The following is a 16,717-nucleotide window of genomic DNA, read 5'->3' on the forward strand; positions in this document are numbered from 1 at the left end:
CGTCCCGGCCTGCCCACCTGCCTATACACTGATGGCAAGCAGACAACTGGCTGCACCCAGCCTCTCAAAATTTCCAATGTGCCTTCTCAAGTGCCCCCAAATCCTCCATCCATCAACTTAAGTCAATAAGCCATGAATTACTGGGCCCACAGGGTGCAGATCATGAATATGTATGTGTGTGTTTGGAATATACAAGGCTGTACGACAAATGGGTTCCGTGGTAGCTTGTACGAATCCAACACACATGCCCTTAAGGAAATGTCTGGAATTATTCTTCATGTGTATGTTGTTCAAGCACGGTTTCAGCACACAAGAGAGAGTGGAAAAATAAGGTTTTCTGATAGATTTTCTTTTTGCTTCTGTTTTTCCAGTTACACTTGCATGGAATAATTTGCCAAGTGAGACACAGCTTGCTGCTCTTGCAAAAACCTCAGAGGCACAGGCTTTCTCTGAGGTCACAGTAGACACCGCTATGGCTTTGAGATGCTTGAAGAAAGATGTGTATGAAAACCCTCCCCTCCAGCCATCAAGTGCCTCCTAGTGCTTCTGCCTACCACAGACTGGGCCAGGCCCAGAGTTCAAGACCCACGATGGACAAAAAAAAAAAAGTAGAAATGTAATTCAATGTCAAAGGCTTCAAGGAGCTGAGTGCTAGTAGCTAATGTTTGTAATACTAGCTATTCAGGAGGCTAAGATACAGTAACCTGGGTTCAAAGTCAGCCCAAGCAGGAAAGTCTATAAGACTCTTATCTCCAATTAACTAGCAAAAAGCAAGAAGTTAAGGTGGTAGTTCAAGTGTAGACCAACTTTGAGGCCCTGAGTTCAAGCCCTAGTACAGGTACACATACAAATAAAAGGGAAAAAAAGAATAAAAAGTTTTCAACATAAGCAAATGATACATGTTTGAGAAGCCAAGTATGTTTACCCTGACTTAAACATTATACAATTTATTCATGTACCAAAGCATTACACAGAGCACTGTTCATATATAAAAACAGTTGTCCTCAAGGGTAACCAAATGCATCAGTGGTGCTCACTAGACACTATGTTTAAAATAAACTATCCAACTTGGAGGTGAGGATGAAAGGGAAAAACTGGGAGAGAACAAGGGAATGGGTGACATTGACCAAAAAGAAATGTACTCATTAACTGACTTGGGTAACTGTAACCCCTCTCTACCTCATCTTTAGAATAACAGTTAAAAAAGAGTTGTCCTGCCGGGCACTGGTGGCTCACGCCTGTAATCCTAGCTACTCAGGAGGCTGAGATCTGAAGATTGCGGTTCAAAGCCAGTCTGGGCAGGAAAGAGCATGAGACTCCTATCTCTAATAAACCACTAGAAAACTGGAAGTGGCACTGTAGCTCAAGTGGTAGAGCACTCGCCTTGAGTTGAAGAGCTGAGGGACAGCGCCCAGGCCCAGAGTTCAAGCCCCACAACCAACAACAACAACAAAAAAAAGTGAGTTGTCCTTACTATCTGTAACATTAAAGTATGCTACTGTAACATAGATATCCTGAAAAACAATAATCACAGTAGCTATCACTATTATAATAATTGTTCTATGTTGGAGGCCAATAGGGAAGAGAGTGAAAGTCCAGTACAATCAATGGATCCTGAAGCTCAGCTACTGTCCTCTAGAGGGGGGCCCCTCCACTCAGAGACTGGATGTTCAGTGCAGGACACTCACCCCACCCCAAGCAGTACAATCAATACTCACTATGCATTCTACATGTCCAGAGATAAATGCAAAGGTTTGCCTTACATTTTCCAAGATGGATCTAATTCCACACACTTGATCTTTTTGTGCCCCCAGAAACTACTAAAATAACTTGGGAATCCCAGTGTTTTAATGTTTAAACCACATCCAAGGTTAACTCTTGAACCTATACAACAGAAAACTCCTAGCCAGACCGAGCATCCTGTTTACTTAATCAGGACCCTGCTTTCATAGAACAGGGAGAAGGCTGGGAGGAAGAAGCATCCTCCATGAAGACCTGTGCTTGAAACTAGACAACTCCCAGAGCGCATTACTCTTAGACAGTGAAAATGAGACCTCAGCATGTAGAAACATGAGCATTTCACCAAAGCAACCTAGAGGTGTTCCTTGCTTCTCTCCCTACCAGAGGTGGCAAGAAAGTCAAACTGAAAGAGAGAGGGAAAGAGGGAGGAAGAGGAAAAGAAGAGAGAGGGAGAGAGAGGGAACTAGGAAGGGAAGGAGAGAGAGGGAGAGGAGAGAGAAAGAGAGAGACTGCTTAAATCAGCATTCTATGTCCATGGTGTCTTAGCAGCACACAATGACAAAGACAGCAGTTGACTTATTACCCAGGGTGTGAGTCATCAAGAATTCAGAATGTGCTAATGAGACATCCAACCTTTGATTGGGACTTTCACTTGGCTCACTTTTAAGTTCTGCTGTCACAGGATTGTCATAATAGAAAATCGTGTCCATTAAGGAGGTGGCAAAGCCAAAGCACTGTGCTCCCCTGACCTATCTACATCCACAGAAGACAGATGTTGCCCTATAGGGCAGCTTAGTAGAGCACCTCCAGCAGCCCCACCCAGGAACTGGAGCAGGCACCAGAGCCAGAGACCCCCTGCCAGTATCCTTTACACTAACCACCAACTTACATGGTGGCTAGCTTCACAATTCATGTGTGATATGTTAAGTTCAGATGGGAAAGGGGAACAGTGGCTCATGCCTGTAACCCCAGGTACAAAGGAGGCAGGGGCAGGATAAGCACCCTCGGAGGCCAGCCAGAGCAGAAAGGGATAAGAACCCTAACTTAAAGCAAAAAGGGCTGAAGGTATGGCTCAAGCAAGAGGCCTTGAGTTCAATTCCCAATAATGCCTTCCATAGTCTCCCCCAAAGTAAATATTGAATGAGAAATGAAATCAAAGGTTAGAGCCACCATGGAGTCAGTCTTGTTGGGTTCACTTTCCTCAGTTTCCCTAGTTGTAATAGGAACAGACAAAAGATGACATCAGCCAATCACTGACCTTGTGGAGGGCAGGAGCCAAGACTGGTACCAAGAATCCATTGTAAATGTAATTGACAAGCTGATTTCGGATCAAGGGGTGTGCCACCTAGGACAAAGCGAGAAGTCACAGAAAAGTCAGTACAACCTCCCAGCTTTCTTAAATGATTCTCTTTACATCCAGAATTCAAAGAGAAAATCTAATTTGGGGCCATTTATTTGGTAATTAAAGAATAATTCAGATCTCCTACTGCTACATGATTTTTTTTTCAAATGATTTATTTAGTATGAACAGCATGGATCCAAATTCAGGGGGAAAATGCTAATTATAGTGAGTTTGTTTGAAGAAGAAGACAGTAAGTAGACCAAACATGTATAAGGACTCATAAAAAGGTTAATATGAAGTATAATTTTTTGCCCCTGATTTCCTTTCTAGGTCCTATCTTATTACTAATTTTTTTATTTGTTTTTTGTACTGGTCCTTAGATTCTTTTTGCCCAAGGATAGAACTCTACAACTTGAGCCAGCTCCACTCACAGCTTTTTGGTAGTTCATTAGAGGTAAGAGTCTAAAGGACTTTCCTGCCTGGGCTGGCTCTGAACCGCAATCCTCAGATCTCAGCCTCCTGAATAGTTAGGATAACAGAAGTGAGCCACCACCACCCAGCTTTATCACTGATTATTTTTTAAAAGAATTGTCAAAGTTGACAACTAAATGTACTTATTTGCTAGCAGTAAAGATTTTCTCAGTGTTAAGATACATTTCCTGATATTTGGGAGGGATTTAGAAAGCATTTTTCTTAAAAAACAATGTTCAAAAGCAGAGAGTAGTATTTAGGGAGGATTGCAGTTTGAGGACAGCCCCAGGAGAAAAGTTGTCAAAACCCCATCTTAACCAATAAGTTGGAATAATGGGTCACATCCATAGTCCCAGATACACAGGAGGGGTAGGTTAAGATGATTAAGGTCCCAGGTTGGCCCCAGGCCAACAAAAACCATAAAAATAAGACCCTAACCAAAAAATAAGACAAGCAAAAAGGGCTCTGGATATTCCTCAAGTAGGAGAGTGCTTGCTAAAACAAGCACAGAGCCCTGGGTTAAAACCCTAGTACCACCAAAAGAAAAAAAGAATTATGTGGCTTCAATTTCAAAATATAACTCCTTGTTCTTCACCATGTCCATTAACTTTACTTTTCTTTTAAAGAAAGCAATAGTTAAACAATAAAATAAAAAGCAATTTCTCGGGAATGTGGCTAGATGCTTAAATTACTGCTAATCTCTCTCTGTAGACCTGGAGAGGAACTAATAGTACTACCATCGTTTTTATTCCCCCACTTCCGCAAGAAAATGCTGATAGACTGCAATATTAAAGGAAAAAATAATTTAAAATGTAATCCATTTATCTTTTATATAAATAAAACCTCCTCTGACTAAGCAATAAAAATGCAATGGGAACTAAAGTAATTTACATGCACTTTCTTACAGTAGCTATTTCTTTATTTGGTAGATAAATAGATTATAGCTAACATTTTTCACCCTAAAATCACCATAAAATAAAACTGATTTCTTAATAAATCCAATATTAAGGTATATTTTGCTGTATAAAACGTTTTTTGATGAAAGCCCACTACATCCTTAAATATATGTAAAATTTCATTTTTATTGAAAACACGAAATCTGGAGGTAGAAATTGAATCACGAAGCCAAATATACAGAAGTTCAGTGACTATTTTCTTTTCCCCTAAAGCAGGCCAATTTCAAAGTAAATTTAATTCGTGTTGCTAAAAAGATGGTTAACTTCTTCCCAATTCAATTGGGATAACAATATTCTTTATGTAGTATGCACCATTAAGCAAAATAAAGTGTTTTCCTTTGTTGACTCCCTAGAAGACCTTGAAGTAAAAGTGTTATAATTTGGAGTACTTAAAAGCCTAAAAATATCTATTTAATAAGTCAGGCACTGAACTTATTTTTGATGGTTAAGTGGATAATCAAAACAGAATTAACACTTTTTATAGAGAATATAAAGAAAATCATCTCTCTTTTTTTTTTTTCTCAACTGAAATTTCCCAGAAATCTACAAACTAACGTTTTCACTCTTTGGAGGGCACTGGATGGCTTCTGGTAAACTGATCTAACTATCTACAAGTACAATAGGTTCTAAGCTCTGCTGCTGGCTAATCCTAACTCTGCCCTGGCTGCCCCAGGGTGGGGCAGGGGGCAGGCAGAGAAAAGGGGGTGCGTGGTTTACCTGGATGACTGCATTGCAGAACTCTAGGGAGTTCATGAATTGCACAAGCGACGGCAGCAGCAGCCAGTCGTCCTTCAGAAGGCAGTGCCACTCCTCGCCCTTCTCTTCCAGTTTTGTGGGCAGAGAAGAGTAGAGCCCGCTGAGCCCAGTTGCAAGCACCTGCGTTCACAAATAGAAACATTCAGTCCTTCCCAACAGCTCACAAGTGATGCCCACTGCTGGTCCAAAGACTAGCCTTCGAATGTGAGGAGTTAAAAGCATGAGAAACTTACCAGGAAGGACGGAAGTCATCACCAGGGGAGAGGGGAGGGGAGAGCCATCCCAGGGGATTGGACTACTCCTCACCAAGTGATGAGGTGGCACATGTGTGCCAGGTGCCATGCTGGACTGGGGTGGGGTGAGTAAGAAGGGTAGACACAAGATGAGTAAAACCCCACCCTGAACCCAAGAACTACCAGAAACAGACCAAGTCATAAACAGTTGGGGAAAGTACAGTACACTGAATGCAAGTACAGAGGCGTATTTTTGTGCAAATACCCTCATCTATAAAGCAGCCTTGAGTTAAGATGTTCCAGGACAAATAGGGACCAGAAGAGCTTAATAAGAAAGAGACTTGTAATTCCTTGCGAGTTTAAAGTCATGGCTGATCTGTGCATGTTTACGATTAGAAAGAACTGGGTAGTGGAGGTCAGTTAAATGTGGTAACTGCATTCAAACAGAGCTAGTGGGGCCCACTGAAGCATCAGCAGGAGGAAAAGAGGAGAAAATACATGAGCCTCACACATAAAGTGGCTATCGGGGCAATCCAACCAACACATCCGGTTATAATCCAAATTCCTGGGGTTTACTACTCCACTTAAGAAAGATAACCCAATTATCCAGTTAGCCAGTGTGGTCATTAAGAGAAGGATGATGCCTCTAATAGAGAAACCCTTAATGCCAATGCTTGCTGATTTTATCTTGTAGAGCATAAGATCAAGGAAAACCATGGATTTCACAGAACTGGGCCCCCCCCAGTGCCTTAGCAGCACTTCAGTCATCCTGATTCAGCAGATACATACACAGAAGGAATGGGAACAACACTGACTGGACACAAAGGAGTTAGCTACACAAGGCAACATTCTAACACAGATCTGAGGCCAACGTGAGCTCAAACAGGATGAGCACATTCCAGAAAACACAAAGGGGGAGGCCCAGAAAAGAAATACTGACATCCATTGTCTTATGAGATGAGTGGCAAAGTGTTGTAAATGTTCAGAACACACAGCAGAATACACACATGTGTGTGGACATAAAGCTCTTGAGACAGGCTTGGAGAGAGGGGGCAGTGGGAATAGCCTTAAAAGTGATGTCTGGCTAGGCACTGATAGCTCACGCCTGTAATCCTAACTACTGAGAAGTCTGAGATCTGAGGATCTTGGTTCAAAGCCAACTGGGCAGGAAAATCTGTGAGACTCTTATCTCCAATTAATCACAGAAAAAGCCAGAAGTGGCACTGTGGCTCAAGTGGCAGAATGCTAGCCTTGAGCAAAAGGAGCTCAAGGACAGTGCCCAGGCCCAGAGTTCAAGCCCCAGGACCAGCAAAAAAAAAAAAAACACACAAAAAAAGTGATGCCTAACCTACTAAACAATAAACAGGAGTCCGAGACAGAAAAAGAGTATAGGGGATTAACAGTACCAGCAGAGGAAACAGACTGTTCAAAAACTTAAAGAAAGGCTGGTACCCTCTAAGAGTAAGAAAAGTGCAGGTGGGGAAAGAGACAGGCAAGGTAAAAATGAACCTAGAACCCCTGGAGTTCTAGGTCACAATAAAAGGGGCAGTCTGAGAGCCCAGTGGAGAGGCTGATGGACGGCTATATGGGTTTGGTGCTCGGGGAAAGCACTCTCAAGCCACACAAATCAGAAAGAGGAGAAGAGGGAAGTTTCCACAGGTGAGGTATGATAAAAGCCACGGAGCCTTGACATGAGAATCAGAAAAATCTAAGGGAATATGGGGTCCAGGTATATTCATCTTAGGGAGATGATTTCTAGATTTAATGCCGTCTCCCCTTCCCTTGTCATGCCCACCAGCATTCTGTGTATCTGTGGTGGTCATCTCTCTGGCTTTCATTAGTTGACTTCATTAGTCTTCTCCATCTCAGGGAAGACCACAGGAGGTAGGGGTAACACACCTAACTCTACCACCAGAGTAATGGTGGGAGGTGTTAGCACAGAGAAAGCAGGTAGGGACACAGGAGGAACCAGGAAGGCTGATGGAGATGACAAAGGAGCCCGTGGCATAGAATAAAGGGCAGTGAGAAAAATGGACTGACTATCCATTGCAATACTAGAGGAAAGCAGATCACATTTGTTCCTCTGTTCTACTGTGAATTATCACTGTTCATTCACTTTTTTTTAAAAAAAAGGGGGGAGGGGGACTTGTCTTCAGGCTAGGTACTAAGTTCAGGAACTATAAGCAAGATCATTATCTCTTTCACAATCAGGGCATCTGTGGTCCCAGAGGAAGATGTCCCGTATTTAAAGCACTTAACTCCTTGTCAACATACTCAAATCTCTTTAATTCTTCAGATGTGACCCAAATGAGTTACCTGTTCTAAATTAGAAACCTCTGGTAAAAGCAAACAGAGCCCAGAAGTTCTCCTTGAAGAGAAGTCTAATCTCGATGCCACATTTTTTAAATCAATTACATTTGCTAACTCATGCTAAATTAACCACAGAACAAAGGCTTTCATTCTGCATACTCCTGCCTTCTTAACCACTGTGAGGCTTTGAAGATGAATTCATAAAGACAGACTTAATTTGTCTGACTAAAAAGCTGGGAATAACTATTCAGTATATCAATATAATTAGAGCAACATTAATTTTCAAATTACATACATCAGTGACAGTAATTAAAAATAACACATACCTAATATTCACTTTTTTTAAGTGAGTATTTTGAAAGGGCATGGCTGGGATGGGAACAGAAAGAAGCATTTTCAGACAATAGGACCCTCCCAGGGCAAGAGCGACAGCTGAAGAGGGGGAGTCCCCAGCTCGGCCTTATCTCTACTAACCCCTCAGAATGACAAAGAAATATGGCAGGGAAATACTCTGCCGAATACAAAGTATTTCCTATTCTTAGGAACAAGATTCTTAGGAACAAGAGCCTCAAATGTTCTAGACAGGTGCTCTATCACTTCAGCCATGTTCCTCTTGCCCCAAGCCTTGTATGCTCTTGCTCATTTTTTCTTAATAGGGTCTCACTTTCTGCCTGGGCCAGCCTCAACTGAAATCCTCCTATTTACTTACACTTTGCTCATAGATAGGATGCACATCACCATTACCACATTTTTTTTTAATGGTTTAGATGGAGTTTCACTGAACTCTGTCCCTGGGTGAGTCTCAGACTGATTTCCTGATTACAGGTGTGAACCACAGTACTTAAGCTCCCAAATCTTTACAGCTCTGTATATCCTCTCTTCCTAGGTGATACGTTGAGTTCAGAACCACCCACCCTGATGGCACATAGCTCTAGGACAAATACTGTGAGCCAAGCACAAGCAAAGTTGGTTCTGGATAGAACAGGCAGCAGCTAGACATTAGCAGTGTATCCCTGTGATTCTAGCTACTCAGGAGGCTAGGAACTGGAAGATTGCCATTCAAAGTCAGCCTGAGCAGAAACGCCCAAGAATCTCCATCTCAAAGTAACCAGCAAAATGTTAGACTAAAGGATGGTTCAAATGATAGAACACTAACTGTGAACAAGAAAGCAGAGTGAGAACAGGAGGCTCTGAGGTCAAGCCCTAGTACCAGAAGAGAAAAAGAAGAAGAAAAGAAGATGGAGAAGATGGCTCATCCATCCATAAATGCAAGGTCAACTGCTATCCTAAGGAACGGAGAGAGTGCTGTGGGCCACTAGGGAAAAGTAGAGTAACAAAAGGTCTATAGATAACTTTTTCAGGTTTAAGAGTTTGATAACATAGTAGATTTACTTTTTTATTTTTTAACAGGATTTGAACTGAAGATCTTGTACTTGCCTGGCAAGACCTCTACTATTTGAGATACACCTCCAGCACTTTTGCCTTTAGGTTATTTTCTGATCCAGTCTAGTATTTTTGCCAGGGCTGGTCATGGACCAAGATTATACTATGCCTATTACGTAGCTGGGATTACAAGCATATATCACCATGCCCAGACACTCATTTCCTCTCTAATTTCATTTTAACTTGCAAATGAAATTATAAAAAATTTAAAGATGTACTCAAGACTTAATTAAAAATAAAGTGCCCATCCACTATTTTGGCCTTTTTTTCACTCAGACCACACAAAACTTGAAAAACATTTTATTCATTCTCAATAGTATTAACCCAATGTTTTTGTTTTTTTTTTAATATATCATCTCCCAAGAGCACTCATAGAAAATACATAAACTCATGGATAACAGGAGGCAAAGTGCAAAGAACTTCCCTGGCAGCAGTATAGCACGGAGGTGCTGAGACCAGGGTTTGAGTATCTGGTTTTTAGCCAGAGTCTGCCACTGATGAGTAGTTATGAAAACTCTCTAAACGTTAGTTTCTTCATTGAATTGTTGCAAGGATTAAAGAGAGCAATGCATGTGATGATATTAGCCCAATAATTTCCACACAGCAATGTTGCCAGGCAGACTCTAAGCACCTTGTTAATTTTAGCAAAAACAAAGATTTTTAGCAGATGGCTTTAGTCTGAAGCTAGCATCAAAACACCTGCCAGAGACCATTTGATATGACTTGCCAAAATAAAAAAACCTCATAAATTTTGGATACAGGATAAATAAATAACTTCCTACCTGCAGCTGTGTACCTAAAGGTCATTTATTTCAACATGTACTTCTTAATTTATGTAGAGTGGACTGTTTCCTGTACTCGCCAACATGTCCCAAAAGGCATGGGCAGAACTACACATATTTGGTTAAAAATACCAAATCACCTAAGATTATTTCATCCCCAGCCATCTTTGGCACCAGGCTGTTCTCTCAGATACCCTTACTCATCTTTACTTAGAGAGAAGAGGCAGCAAAGCCTGTGCGGGCCTCTTCCCATCTACAGTACTTCATAAGGACGAAGTTTGGTAAAGAGGCCCAATTTGCTGAAAGACTCATTACTCTTCCAACAGCCCGATGCTAACAGACTTTGACAATCATAGTAATTAGAGAAAGCTTTCTGTCAATTGTGGCCCTTAGCTGGGTGGTTAATAGAGTATGCTTTTATCTGCACCATAAAGGGGCCTTTTTATTTTAATTATGTGGTCAGATGTAATTATAGAAAACTGGGTACAAATGAGATTATGGGATCTGTCCTGAGGGGCAACTTAACACCATGAAGCTCTTCTTCCACTCCAGCAAATGAGGTCAGCTGGTGATTTTGTTTCCTCCACTTTAATGAACTGTACAACGTTTGCAAACACATTTTTAGATAGCAACAGTTACTCAGTGAAATCTGCCTATAACACTTAGCTGAAAGCTAAATATTAAAGGCATGCCCTATTTGACTTAAGTTTTAAATTTTGGAATATAACAAACATACAAAAACCACTAGAACTGAAACCCCTCGGCAATAGCGAACAGATTTTAGCATTTTGTTATAATTTCTTCAGAGCACTCTGCACTCTTTCAAAATACAAAATGTTACAGACTGGGGGTGCAGCTGAGTAGTGGCAGTCAGGCGTTGCATGCTCAAGGACTGGGCCTTAATCCAGAGCAAAAGCAACACAACAAATGAATAAAATATTACAAATACAACTAATTCCTACTCCTGACTTTATCTTCCTTCATCTTTCAAACTACAGTCCCAAACACAGTCTATACCATTCCTGTTCTTGTTTTTGTACTTTTAGTGGGTGGTGGGTGGAGGGGCGTCTGTCTGTGTGTAACCAAGAACTATCAGGCAGTACAGTTTTGTGTTCTAAAGCTTGCTGTAAATATGATCACAATGCTACTCAGCATGTCAGCTGTGGCCCCTGCACACAACCTACCAGTTGACCCCCACATCTCTATGACAATCACCAAACACATCTACTTCCATTTCTAAATATCCTCTAGGGAACGTACCACCACTGGCCAAAATCTTCCCAGACTGAGTTAACTATGAATTAAACCTACCTATGGCAAGTTACCTCCCCGATTCCAGCAAAACTTACTAAGGGTGTCCCGCCCTATTCTGCAAGGTATAATGCCATATATATTATGAAGGTTGGTAAAAACAACAGACAATGGAAATGTCACTGAACTGGGAAAATATTAATAGCTGTTATCCAGGAGCAGAAGGCACAAACCTATAAATCTGTCATTTACACCCTTCTTCAAAGACAGCAGAAACATCAAAAAAATCACTTGGAGGCCTAAGAACTCCTGTGAATTTCAAATTGCTTCCAGTATTTCCTGGACTTGATTAGGCCTGGATTACAAGCTATCTCCAAAGAATCCTGCTCACCATACTGTGGACTTAAAAAACACACAGAGTAGAGAATTCTTGTTACTGCAAATGTGCATTCATTTTTCAAAATAAAATCAATGCTTTGGATCTACAACTAATGGTCATTACCTTGCTGAGACACTAATTTGTGAAACCAGCTGTGAGTTTTTACCACCTGCCTTGACTCACTGGAACAAACTCAACCACAAGAGCTAAGAATTTACAAAGTGAGTTTTACAAATCTCTCAGGATATGCTCTTAGAAAAAAAAGAAAAATTAAAATCATTCCCAACCCAATAAAAACGCATCGAGAAACAGTAGCACACATCCAATTTCCTCTCGTGGCTCATTTTGAACTGCCAGTGCTCAGCCAAAGAGCCTCTAGGCCTAGATACCTCTGCTCCCTTCAAAGCATTCCTCATAGCTCATAAGAAGAAAGGGGCGTAGGGGGAGAACACTAAGGAGAGGAACTTACTGGACAGAAGTAGGTGTTGTCCACGATGTGATGGGCCACCATGCTGTTCTCGGCAGAGAGAGACATGATAAACAGCAAAGCATCTCGAGCTTGCTGGCCTACTGTCCCCTCACGGTGAATGAAAGGGATCAGGAGAGAGAAGATGAGGAAGTTGGCGGCCCCTTGATCTTCACTGGTGTGGAAAAACAGTTCCAGAATGGACGGATCTTTGGCAAGGATGGAACAGAGCTGATTGAGCAGGACAACCAGCTTGGCCTCCACAGCAGGCGTGGTTGTTCCGGAACAAGAGCTCAGCAGCATCATCAGGGGCTTCAGAATGGGCTTATGGTGCAGCAGAGGCTGGTGGGACTGCGTGACTAACATCTCGTACATCTTTAGCTGCTCCATTTTAGTCTCATCAGTGAATTCACGCCTCAAACTCCACAGGAAGAGCTTCTCCATGATGTTCTCTGAGACCACAAATTCCAGAATTGGCCCCATCGCAGCATCCTTGGCTTGCTCTTCAATTAGCAGGAAGAGCATGTGTTCTACATAGTTCTGCACAGCACTGGCCTCATCTGGGGGGATGGTGCCATATTTTGCCTGTGTGTTCTTCAAGGGGTCATGCTTCTCGAAGATTTTCACAACCTGTAACCAAGTTAAACATTCATCATCCATCAAATGTTTCTCATACTCTCAAAAAAACACAGTACCACTCATTTTCACTGAGCCATCAAAAATACAAAAACCCTTGGCCACAAGATTTATGTAAGCATTGTAAATTTGTCCCTCCCCCTTTTCCTTCCCTCCCTCTCTTGCTCCTTCCTTCCCTTCCTCTCCATTTTTCATAAAATGAAGAGTTAAGCTAAAAAAGAATATACCCAAAGATACTAATTTACAATAGTTATAACTTGGGGCAACCTAAGAACCTAAGAAAATAGCATGGTGATATGAATTAATTTCTTAGACTATTATTATGAAGACTTGAGAAACATGAAGAAATGTAAGTGAAATTTAGAAGAAAAAAGTTAATAATTTATGGTACAAACATAATTATCAAACATAACAAAGGGGAAAATATGTGAAAATAATCCTTTTTGTGTTCAAAGGGATAAGTCCTTAAACTTCCTCTAAACTGTTAATGATATAATGTTTTTAAATTTAAAGGTGCATTAAGAAATACAAGAAAATCCGACTGTATTCTCCTAGAAATTGAGGTGCTCTGAAGATTTCAGCAGAGCTACATAGCTCCTCACACACCATCCCTCCCTCCTCCACTTTAGTAGGCCTTCTCCAACCAAGCATGCAGCAATAGGGAAGAAGAAAGGCAACTGAAACTGAAACTGAAAAGTGAAGGCTCTGAATGCTTCATTTCTTTAAGCCAAAAAAGAAAAAATCGGATAACCAATTACAAAACAAATCCTTAGGAGAAAAGCTTCAAAAGGTAACCCAAGCCAGTTGTCAGTGGCTGATGCCTATAATCTTAGCTACTCAGGAGGCTGAGACTTGGGGATCACAGTATGAAGCCAGCACTGGCAAGAAAAGTCCCTGAGATTCTGATCTCTAATTAATGGCCAAAAAGTTGGATGGGGAGCTGTGGTAGCCTTAAACCAAAAAGCTCAGGGAGAGCATCCAGAGTTTAAACATCTGAGTTCAAGCCCCTAAAACCAGCACACATGCAAAACAAAAGGTAACCCAACATTTACCTGTAATAAATAAATAAATAAATCCTTAAAGTTTGGAATGATAAAAAGTTTTGAAAATGATGACTATGAATATAGTTAATGCAACTGAATTACACACTTAAAATAGTTATATGGTGTATTATGTTTCATATGCTTCAGTAAAAAATAGTCAGTCATGGGGCTTGAACTCAGGGCCTAGGCACTGTCCATGAGCTCTTTTTGCTCAAGAATAGCATTCTACCACTTTGAGCCACAGCTCTACTTCCAGTTTTCAGGTAGTCACTTAGAGAAAAGAGCCTCATGGGGACTTTATTGCCCAGGCTGGTTTTGAACCATGATCCTCATATCTCAGTCTCCCAAGTAGCTAGGATTACAGGCATGAGCCACCAGCACCCAGCTACAAAAATAATTTAAGGGTAAGTTTTTTTTAAATGCTTAAGTAAGTCATGTCATAACCCTGGTATATTTCTCTCTTACCATGGTAGTCATTTGAATGTTTTTTACCTCTCTCTGGCCACTGATTAGTTATTTCTGTATTTTGGGACCTAGAAATTTAAACAATTATAGACCTCAATTTCTACTTAATTTAATAATGAGATTTAAATAAGAAGTCCATTCATTTTATTCCCTTTAAAAGGCATATACTTGATACTTCATAAATAAGCTAAATTTATCTATGATTTTATCTTTGGTCTGTTTTGCTTTGCTGAATTGCATGCAATGTTTATCTTTGGCAGAGCCCTCCTGACCCAGTTCTGTGATGTGCTGCTACATGTTCTGTGTTTAGGTAACAGAATATGTTTAGGTAACATAATATTTGCAAGACACTGAGGAAGCTGGCAAATATGCAATGCTATGTCAGCATACATGAGCAATGTGGGAAATTTATTCCTTGGGACAAAGCCTAAGGTCTCTACCCTGACAGAAGGGGAGAAAATCTCTATGAACCAGACAAGAACATCATGAAAGAATAAATGGATTTCCACAGAATCTATCATTTCTACCAATTTCTACTAGAAAATGAACAAGCTATGTTGCAAATGAAAAGCTCACTCTATGGACTGGGAAGGTGGCTCAGTGGTAGAGCGCTTGCCTTGCATGCATGAGGCCCTGGGTTCGATTCCCCAGCACCACATAAGCAAAAAGAAAAAAAGCCAGAAGTGGCACTGTGGCTCAAGTGGTAAAGCGCTAGCCTTGAGCTGAAGAGCTGAGGGACAGTGCGTAGGCCCAGAGTTCAGGCCCCACAACTGGAACCCCCCCCAAAAAAAGTTCCCTCCACATCCTGGAGTTGGCATTTTTCATGATGAAGGCTTTCAATGTCCAGGTATACAAGAAGAATATGGCCCAGAGACTGGGGTCCCCAGAGCAGCCACTAGACATCCACTTCTTTGCCAGATTCCTGCCTCCAGAGTCTGCCCACTTTCCCATATCTCTGCTCAATCCTGCAGAACTTTTTGCACACCTGGAAGCCTAGCTGGCAGCAGAGACCCTGGGACCTGGCTGAGCCTTTCCCTTTGGTTCAGGACCTTCCCATCATCTCAGAGCAGAACTGCAGTACCTTACTTGCGCCACAGGGGTCTCCCACTTCAACACTGCACTTTCCAGCTCTCAACGTCCCTACAATTCCACATGTCCAGTTTACTTGTGAGAGCTACCTTTACAGCTAGACCTTCAAGTAAAAAATGTATGTACTTCTCCTGTATTCACGCTGTCCAAACAGTCTAAAACGAGGATTGTACCTTATATATTGAAAAAGGTATGGCAAATTACCTCAGTTTTTCTGGAAAACAATCTGATAATATATAAGTTATGAAATTGTTCCTCCCCTTTGACTTTTAATCTGATCTTAGGTGCTGGTGACTTACAACTATAATCCTAGCTACTCAGGAGGCTAAGACCTAAGGACAGCAGTTCAAAGCCAGCCCAAGCAGGGAAGTCCATTAGATTCTTATCTCCAATTAATCACCAAAAAAGCCAGAAGTAAAGCTGTGGCTCAAGTGGTAGAGCACTATCCTTGAGGAAGGAAAGCACCCAAACAGCACTCAGACCCTGAGTTCAAGCCCCAAGGGACCAGTACAAAAATAAGGTTCATATCAATAGGTTCTAACAATAAAATTATTACCCAAATAACAAGAATATTAATAAAAATATTATCTCACCATACAAAGCCTAGGCACTATCCCTCAGCTCTTCAGCTCAACTTACTTGAACTTACTTGAGGTAAGTTCAACATATCAGAAACAGATGCATGATTAGAAATAAATCTGAAGGTCTGAGAGGATGGCTGAAGTGGTAAGCACCTGCCTAGCTGAAGACCGAGTTCAAACCCCAGTACTACCACCAAAAAACAAGGGAAAAATTGAATCTGGAAAAAATGTATTTTTAAGGTTAATTAGTTTTTTTTCTTGTTAGTTGCTCTAATTTTCTAACATAATTAAAATAAAAGTAAGCAAAATGGTTTTGTAGTATCTAAAAAAGGACCCCCAAAAAACTGAGTTAAAAAGAAGTACTGAAAATCTCTTAATTCTCAGAAATTCCCAGGCAATATCAGTTTATAAATATACATGTTGGTACTATATGCAATATTTATTGTATACCTAATGTGTAATATACAGAAAAAACATTTACATGTCCATAAATCACACTTTTCTCAAAAACTAGCCTTCCTTACTACTTAGCACTCTTCCAGGCCTGCTATGAGAAATCTTAAAGAGAACTGAGAATTTTACTCAGATGTCAAACTGCTTAGCACTTCTAAACTGAAGTATCTTACTCCTCCTTGTAGTCCCTCCTCTGTGCTATTTCTGGTAAATAGCAGAGAAACGTGAGAACAGAGTTCTAACAGCCCTCACACAGGGAAGGGTTGTTGATCCCAAGCCCTGGCCACTGGTTTTACTGCCTAGATGGGTGTGTTACAACAA

General features: G+C 41.1%; 1 protein-coding gene across 1 annotated transcript in view; it reads right to left on the minus strand.

Moving 5' to 3' along the window:
- Window positions 1-16,717, minus strand: part of Fhip1a (FHF complex subunit HOOK interacting protein 1A) — a 169,346-nt gene that overhangs the window by 43,603 nt on the left and 109,026 nt on the right. Inside the window, exons 3-5 of the mRNA XM_042701751.1 lie at window positions 12,133-12,759; window positions 5,227-5,385; window positions 2,999-3,085 (exon numbers count right to left, since the gene is read on the minus strand). Of these exons, the coding sequence (XP_042557685.1) occupies window positions 2,999-3,085; window positions 5,227-5,385; window positions 12,133-12,759 (873 nt within the window). The remainder of the gene's footprint in view (window positions 1-2,998; window positions 3,086-5,226; window positions 5,386-12,132; window positions 12,760-16,717) is intronic.

Source organism: Dipodomys spectabilis, unplaced genomic scaffold (assembly GCF_019054845.1).
Source record: "Dipodomys spectabilis isolate Male_0828 unplaced genomic scaffold, ASM1905484v1 ptg000297l, whole genome shotgun sequence".
Classification (NCBI taxonomy): Eukaryota; Metazoa; Chordata; class Mammalia; order Rodentia; family Heteromyidae; genus Dipodomys; species Dipodomys spectabilis.